This window comes from Larimichthys crocea, unplaced genomic scaffold (assembly GCF_000972845.2).
Source record: "Larimichthys crocea isolate SSNF unplaced genomic scaffold, L_crocea_2.0 scaffold33, whole genome shotgun sequence".
Lineage (NCBI taxonomy): Eukaryota > Metazoa > Chordata > Actinopteri > Sciaenidae > Larimichthys > Larimichthys crocea.
In genome coordinates, this window is record NW_020854355.1 from 143,802 (window position 1) to 152,694 (window position 8,893).

An 8,893-nucleotide genomic window follows, 5' to 3' on the forward strand; every position below is an offset into this window, starting at 1 on the left:
GCTAACTTATTTCTCTCTTCTCCACCCTCTTAACTTCTCCTCCACCTGTCCCGCTCTCACTACAGATCACAATGTCATCTGCAAACATCATATGTCCATGGAGATCCGTCTAACTCGTCTGTCAGCATGTCCATCACATGTTCTGATTTGGCCTAGGTTTTACGTCGGATGCCTCCCCTCCTGACACACCCCTCTCTATATATCCGCGCTATATATATATATATATATATATATATATATGGAGAGGAGAGGCGTCAGCTTCCTGTTGAGTTTTCACATTCAGTCAGATTCAGACTGACTCTTAGCGTTCACACAGGAAGTGGTTTGAACTGGTTCACACTGAGAGGAGAAAACAGGTAAGAGGTCTCACTCTGAACTGATTTATGGAAACTCACTTCTGCTGACTGTTTCTTAAGTCCTTGAGAGGTCCAGGGAAAGTTCCAGGATTATTAAGAGGGCTCCAGGCACACATGAAAGAGAGAAATGTGTCCTGGAATCCTTCTGTCCTCTAAAAAGATCCAAGGATCAATTTCAGGGAGCACCCTGCCCTTAAGGTCATCCTGGAAACTGCGTTTTTATGGTTTTATGTTCTTCAACAGAGTCCAGGGTCCTTGAAAATATTCCAGAAATCAAACAAAACTAGTCTAGGTGGTCATTCCAGGATTTCCAGGATGACTGTGTAGGCTTTTTCAAGCTCTTTAAGGATTCTATGGTCTTTGACATGCTTCCAGGATTCATTGAACGACATCTGGGGTCCTTCCAGAGTTTCCAAGGATCCTTAAAAGAGTTTCCAGGATGATGATTACAGTAGATTGAACGGGTCCTTGAAAGGGTACCAGCCGGCATTCAAGGGTCAAGGAGCTCAAAAAAGTTTAGGATGGTTTGAGTTCTCCGGAGGAGTGAGTCCTCCTCACGAGCAGAGAGGGTCTTTGCTCACAGCTCTCTGCAGCAGCAGGAGGAAACTTCAGACTGCAGGTTGAAGTTTGTCTGACGGGAATCAAACCGACAACTCAGCCGCTCACACGCCGTTATTTCTTCTTCTGTGGTGAGTCTTTCAAGTTCATCATTGTTTAATTAACTTTATCAGTGCAGAGCACATTTTAAAAACAGCTGATCTGATGACTGTTTCCTGTTTATGTCTTAGATCATCACAGCAAGTACTTAGTATTAATACCACAATACCAAGTACTGTCAGCTAAAAGTACTTAAAGTACCTTTCTCTTTGAATCAGCGATGAAGGAGCACAACTTTAAAGAGGAGGTGATGAAGATCATGGAGGAGGCGCCGAATGCCAGAAAAGCTCTGCAGGAAAACTACGACAACCTGCTGAGTGTGGCTGATTACTGCTACAACAACTACGTAAAGGTCTGTACTGTGAATAAAGGTCTGTACTGTGAATAGTACTGCTACAACTACGTAAAGGTCTGTACTGTGAATAGTACTGCTACAACTACATAAAGGTCTGTACTGTGAATAGTACTGCTACAACTACATAAAGGTCTGTACTGTGAATAGTACTGCTACAACAGCTATGTATAATACTGCTGAATGTGAGTGTTTGTATGATCACAGCTACAGCGCTAAGCTAACTCGTCCTGTCTCTGTGTGTCAGTCAGGAGACGCCAGTTTGAAGGCGTTAGAAGAAACAAAGAACTTCACCACCCAATCACTAGCCAGCGTTGCCTACCAGATCAGCACTCTGGCCAGTAGTGTACTGAGTCTGCTCGACGCTCAGACCAATCAGCTTCGTGATATGGAGTCTTCCATCAACCTCATTGGACAGGTGAGCCACACCATCCAACCCTGCTGACCATAACTAATCAATCAATCAATGTTTGAGTTTGTCTAAAACCTGGACGTAGTCTCCGTGACGTCCCCGCAGACTGTCTAAAACCTGGACGTAGTCTCCGTGACGTCAGGCTGTAAACATGTTTATTTCTGTTGTGACTCACTTCTGGAGCCAGCCTCAAGTGGACGTTTCAGGAACTGCAGTTTTTGGTTTCAACTCACAGTTTCTTGGCGCTCTGACCTCCACGTCACCATGACAACAGGTCCTTGAAAACAGTTTGTTATCTGCAGATAGTTACTGTGAGCTGCTCCTGATGTCTTTGTCCTCTCAGTCTGTGCTGAGCATACAGATCCAGGTCCTGCTCTGTGTGTGATAATAGCCTCCATTGAATGAATGGATGGATGAATGGAGCCTCTGTTCTCTGTCTGCTTTGTGTTCGCTCATCATTAACAAACTACGACGTCCACTGCTGTGATGTTGTGTTGAAGTTCTTCTCCTCTTTCTTCATTCTTCCCTTTGTTTGTTGTATGTCTGTCACAGATCTTTTCCTCCTCTGGACCTCAGCTGCAGATATTTGTCCTCACTGACTGATTACTGTGAATAAACCATGTTTAAACGTCAGTTTCTTAGAGTGAACCCAGAAAGAGTGATGAGAGAACAGAGAATGAGGTGTCTGATGTTTTGGTCTGATTGGACGTGGTGAGCAGATCTGTGCTGTGAAGCTCAGCTTTAGACCGAATGATGAAACCGTGCTCGTCACCCTCCTCAGACCGTGGAGATGCACAAAGAGAAAGTTTCTCGGAGAGAAATTGGAGCCTTCACGGCGGTGAGACGAGTTCCTCGCAGCCACAAGATCCTTCCTCCATCTCAACCTGCCGGTACACAGCCCCGCCCACCGTACAGCCGCCGACCAATCAACTACCAGCTGCTGGACGGCATGGGCCACGGCGTGAAGGTATCTCACACACAAACACATCGTGTGCATCACTGAGCAACCAACTTTCTGTTCTTAACATCGACATGTCAGGATTAATCAATATGTTTGAGTTTCCTCAGAGTCTCAGTCTGTGGATGTAAATCAGCAGTTTCATTAAGACAAACAGGCAGGTAAAAAAAAGACAAAAGCAGAAGTGAAGTTTTATTGTGAAAGTCTCTGCTGCAGAGATGCAAACAGGAAGTGTCTGTGGCTGCAGCGAGCCACAAAAACAGAAGTCAGAAGTAAAAGTTCATGTTCGGTCACTGTGAGCTGTTTGTGATGGAGCTGACTGCAGGATTATTTCCTCTGACAGTGTGAGACCTGTAGCTTGACTGCTGGCTACTGTAAACTACTGTAAACTACCGCAAAGTACTGAAAAGTACTGCTGACTACTGTAAACTACCGCAAAGTACTGCAAAGTACTGAAAAGTACTGCTGGCTACTGTAAACTACTGTAAAGTACTGCAAACTACTGCAAAGTACTGCTGACTACTGTAAACTACTGTAAACTACTGCAAACTACTGCAAAGTACTGAAAAGTACTGCTGGCTACTGTAAACTACTGTAAAGTACTGCAAAGTACTGCTGACTACTGTAAACTACTGTAAACTACTGCAAAGTACTGAAAAGTACTGCTGGCTACTGTAAACTACTGCAAACTACCGCAAAGTACTGAAAAGTACTGCTGACTACTGTAAACTACTGCAAACTACCGCAAAGTACTGAAAAGTACTGCTGACTACTGTAAACTACTGAACAGGAAAGAAAATCAAACCAAAAACTATTCCTCGGGGTCATTTCCAGGATTATTTCAAGGATGACTTGTTGTACGGCTTTTTTTTTTTTCAAGCTCTTTAAGGATTTTCTATGGTCTTTGACCTTGCTTTACCGCGATTCGATTCATTGTAATCGACATTGCGGTGTCTTATCATCTCCCCAGCAGCTTTCCAAGGATCCTTTTAAAAGAGTTCTTTTCTTCCACGGCATGATTATGCTTGACTTACAGTTTTAGATTGAACTTGGGTCTCCCGCGTGTCCCTCCCTTGCACCACTTGTTTTGTCTTTGTCTTTTGCCTACCAGCCGCGCAGGGCTCCCTTCAAGGGTCATTCTCCTCAAGGCTCTATTTGCTTTCCTTTATATACATTATTATAGCCTTTTTTCTAGTTGGCTTTTTTAGTGTATTTCGCGTCTCCTTGCTGGGTCCTTTTCTTTCCAGGCCCAGGATGTGAAGTGCCCCAGGACCTCCGTGAGTCCCTTTCCTTTTCCCTTCTTTTCACGCTCACGTCATCCGAGCGGGTCTTTGCTCACCAGCTTTGCCGCCGCAGGAGGAGGATTGGGGAAACTTCAGATGCAGGTTTGCAGAGTTTGCTGACGGGAATCAAACACCGACCAACCTTCCTCAGTTTCCGCTTCCACACGCTTCGCCGTTCCTCATTTTCTTTCTTCTTTGTTTGGCATGAGTCTGTTCAATGTTCATCATTTGTTTTTACGTTCGGAACTTTCTTTTATCTATGCGGCATCTGAGCACCCTGTTTGCCCCGTCCCATTAAAACATTGTCGTTGATCTGTTTGATCTGTTCCTTTTCGTGTTTATGTTCTTTTTATGGATCATCACCAGCATATCAGTATTTTAGTTATTTCCAGTACTCTCCAGCAATTATTAAATTTACCACTCACAACTAATTACCTTTAACGTTACCTGCTTAAGTTTCCTCTTTTCTTTCTTTTTCCTTCTTTTTTTAAATAGTACTTTTAAAGATTACCTTTATCTTTTTATTTTATTTCAGCGTTTTGATTAATGGAGCACAACTTTAAATGAGGGTACCGTGATTTTCCCTGGCACACTTGTTATCATGGAGTTGATTGGCGCCTTTCCGCATCAATGCCAGCAATGCCAGTAAAAGCTATTGCCAGGGTGTAGCCGAAGGTATAAAACTATTCCCTCCTCTTCTACGACAACTATTTCTGCTGATGTGTGGCTGAATTACTTTTCCTGTTTCTACATCCATCTACCGTTTTAAAGGTCGCTTATGTGAATTTATAACTGTCTGTACTGTGGATACCTTTTTAGTCATGCTTTGTTTTAACTTCTCCACTACTCCTACCCCTCTTTTACAATCTTAATTTATACTGTATTTTTTTTTTTTTTTTTTTTGTATTTATTTTATTTTTGTTTCGTGTAATAGTACTGACTTTTACAACTCCATAAAGGTCTGTACTTTGTGAATAGTATCTTTGCTACACACTACATATAAGGTCTTCTGTACTGTGAATAGTTTTAGTTACTTCTGCCTTACACAAACTTCATAACGTCTTTACTGTGTGAATAAGGTCTTTTGTACTGTGTAATATTAGTACTGTAATAAACTACATAAGGTCTTCTGTACTGTGAATTAGTAGCCTTACAACTACGGTAAAGGTCTTCTGTACTGTGAATAGTACTGTTACAACTAAAATAAGGTTCTTGTACTGTGAAGTTGAATAGTACTGCTTACCCTACATAAAGGTTCTGTACTGTGCATAGTACTGCCTACAAACTACATAACGGTCTGTTACTGTGAATAACGGTCTGTACTGTTAATAGTACGGTTCAACTACATAAAGGTCTTGTACTGTGACTATGCTATGTTACAACCTACATCTACATAAAGGTCTGTACTGTGAATAGTACTGCTACAACTACATAAAGGTCTTGTCCTGTGACTTTGTGAATTTAGTAATTGCCTTATTCCCTCTACTTCTCATCCCCTTCAGCCCTTCCATTTGCTACCGCCTTACCCACTTATCACTCCCCTTGCTCCCCCCTGCGTTAATGTGAGTGTTTGTTGTCTTTTTGTAGATCACAGCTACAGCCGCTAAGCTAATGTTCTGTCTCTTGTGGTCAGGTCAGTTGATGACGCCAGTTTTTGTTTGAAGCGGGTTTAGAAGAAACAAGAGAAACTGCACCACCCACTCACGAGCCAGCTGGTGCTCTACCAGATCAGACTCTTTGTGCATGTGTATCTTTGTTTCCCCTTGCTGTCGGAGTTTTTTCCTTAGGCTGTTCGACGCTTCAAGACCATAGACACGTGTGATTATGGTTAGGTTTTCCAGTTTATACCTCATATTGGACAGGTTGTGATCCACACCATCCAACCCTTTTTGCGTTGACTCATTTAACTAATCAATATTTATTCTCTGTTTGAGTTTGTCTTAATAATCCTGGACGTAGTCTACCGTGATCGTCCCCCGCAGACTGTCTAAAACTTTCTTGTGATCCTTCGTAGTTCTCCGTGACGTCCCCACAGGACTGTCTCGACAACCTGGACGTAGTCTGCCGTGACGTCCCCGCAGCCCTGTCTTTGAAAAAACCGGGGACGGAGTCTCCCGCGGACGGTCCTTACCGCTCCGACACTGTCTTTTCCTTTCTCTTCCTTTTCCCCGTTATCAAACTTTCCAGGACGTAGCTCTCAGTGCACGTCCCCCCCCCACCCTGCAGGACTTGTTCTTAAAACTCCCTCTGTGTACTTTCCACGTAGGTTCTCTTCCGCCCCTCGTTTGACGTTTCCTCCTCCCGCCTCCGCACTACCTGTCCTAATTAAAACCTTGGCACGTTGTTCTGTCCCCTGTGATGCCCCGCAGGAATGTCTAAAATCCGGCGTCTCTCCTTTGTTGTTGACTGTCCCCCGCAGACTGTCTCTCCCACAACCCTATAACCTCGGGCCGGTGAGTCTGTTCTCCTTGCACCCGTCCCCGCACGACTCGTCCTCCTTTATCAACTCCCCTGGCACCCGTACGTCTCTCTCGCCCGCTGCGACGTCCCCCGCATCATCTGTCTAAAACTCTCCTGACCGTATGTTTTTCCTTTATCCCGTGACGTTTATCTACGCTAGACTTGTCTTCTAAAACACCCTGGACGTTAGTTCTTCCGTTGATCCGTCCCCCTTCCTTCCTCTTCCCTCCTCTTCCCGCCAGATATTGTCTCCTCTAAAACCCCTGGATCGTAGTCTCCTTTCCCCGGGACGTCCCCCGCAGACTCTGTCTAAACCTGGACGTAATTCTCTCCGTGTGACGTACCACGCATTGACGTGCTCTCAAAACTCTTGGACCGTTAGTCTCCGTGACTTGTCACGGCTTGTCTCTGTTGTACGTATATTCCATGTTTATTTCTCGTTGTGACTCACTTCTGGAGTTTCCAGCCTCATTATGTGGACCCCTTTCCAGGAACTGCAGGGTTGTTTTTCCCGCTTTCCGTTCTTTGCCGTTTCCAACTTTCATATTACGTTTCCCTTGGTCCGCTTCTGACCTTCCAGTCACCCCATTGACAACATGTCCTTCGAAAACCACTTTTTGTTATCTGCATATAGTACACTGTGAGCTGCATCCTGATTTGTCTTTGTCCTCTCAGTCTGTGCCTGTTAGACTACAGATCAGGTCCTGCTTGTGTGTGATTAAGCCGCCTCCACCTTTGACCACTGAATGGACTTGCGATGGCCCCCCCCCCCATTGATGTAATGGTGAATGGGCCTCTTTTCTCTGGTCTGCTTTGTGTCCCCCTCGCCTCACCCCCTATAATCCTAAACTAAGACGTCCCACTGCCCCTCGTCCGATGCTCTTGTGTTTGTGTGATAGTTCTTCTTTCACCCTCTCCCTTTTCATTCCTTCCCTTTGCTTTGTTGTATGTCCTGTCACCGATTCTTTTCTCCTCCTGGACCTCAGCTGCAGATATTTGTCATCACTGACTGCTGATTTTACTGTGAATAACTATAATCCATCATAATAAACCATGTTTAAACGTCCAGTTCTTAGAGTTCTGAACCCAGAAAGAGTGATTATGAGGGAGAACTAGAGAATGCGGTGTCGGATGTTTTTGTTTGGTCTGATTGGACGTGGTGAGCAGATCTGTGCTGCTGTGAAGCTCATTAGGTTTATAGACTCTCCCCGCTTTCCCCCCCCCTTTCCCTGCTGTATTTTTCCCGACCAATTCCTCTGTGCTCGTCATCCCCTCCTCAGACCCGGGATAGTTTATGCAATCAAAGAGACTTATGTTTCTGGAGTGTGTAAACCATTCGGTGCCTTTCACACGGCCCCTTTCGGTTCCCCCCGTTTTCTTCGAGACCCGAGTTCTTGTTCCTCGCAGCCACAGATCCTTTTCCTCCATCTTCAACCTGCCGGTACACAGCCCACCCACCGTTACAGCCGCCGACCCAATATCAAACTACCAGCTGCTGGACGGATGGGCCTACGGCGGGGAATTGGTATCTCCCCACACACCAAACACATCGTGTGCCTTCACTGAGCAACCACCTTTCTGTTCTTAACATCGACATGTCAGGATTAATCAATATGTTTGAGTTTTCCTCAGCGTCTCAGGGTATGTGGATGTAAATAGCAGTTTCATTCAGACAATACAGGCGTAAAAAAAAAAAAACAAAAGACAAACAAAGAGAAGTGAAGTTTTATTGGACCTGAAAGTTTCTGCCTGCAGACGATACAGAGATGGCAAAACAGGAAGTTTCTGTGGCCTTGCCAGCGAGCCACCAAAAATACAGAATGTCGAAGTAGTAAAAAAAGTTCATGTTCGTGTCACTGTTGAGCTGTTTGTGATTGGAGGACTGCAGGCTTATTCCTCTGACCGTCTGTGAGACCTGCAGCTTGACGCTGGCTACTGTAAACTACTTGTAAACTACCGCAAATGTACTCTGAAAAGTACTTGCTGACTACTGTAAACTACCGCAAAGTACTGCCAAGTACTGAAAAGTAAAGTTTACCTGCGGGCTACTCTGGAACTACTGTAAGTACTGCAATAGATTTTTTATGTACCAATAGAGTACTGCTGATTTTCTACTGTATTACTACGGAAACTATGCAAACTACTGCAAAGTACTGCTGAAACTCGGACTGCGGCCTACTGTAAACTACTGCAAACTACCGCAAAGTACTGAAAAGGTTTACTGCTGACTACTTTTTGCCTAAACTTGACTTGCAACTACCGCAACTCTAGTACTGAAAAGTACTGCCTTGACTATCTGTATGTAATAACTACTGTAAAGTACTTGCCAATAGTACTGGAAAGTTACTGCTGACTACTGTAAAACGACTGCAAACAAAATACGGCAAAGTACTGCTGACTACTGTTGTAATACTG

General features: G+C 44.4%; 1 protein-coding gene across 4 annotated transcripts in view; it reads left to right on the forward strand.

Moving 5' to 3' along the window:
• Window positions 1-620: 620 nt before the first annotated feature.
• Window positions 621-8,893, forward strand: part of abi3a (ABI family, member 3a) — a 15,901-nt gene continuing 7,628 nt past the window's right edge. For 2 of the 4 annotated variants that reach the window (XM_027276319.1, XM_027276320.1), the window contains exons 1-3: window positions 1,234-1,365; window positions 1,613-1,783; window positions 2,559-2,744. In XM_027276319.1, the coding sequence (XP_027132120.1) occupies window positions 1,234-1,365; window positions 1,613-1,783; window positions 2,559-2,744 (489 nt within the window). Of the gene's footprint in view, window positions 1,046-1,144; window positions 1,366-1,612; window positions 1,784-2,558; window positions 2,745-8,893 lie in introns of those variants that run through there. The other 2 variants (XM_027276318.1, XM_027276317.1) reach the window with 2 other exon arrangements.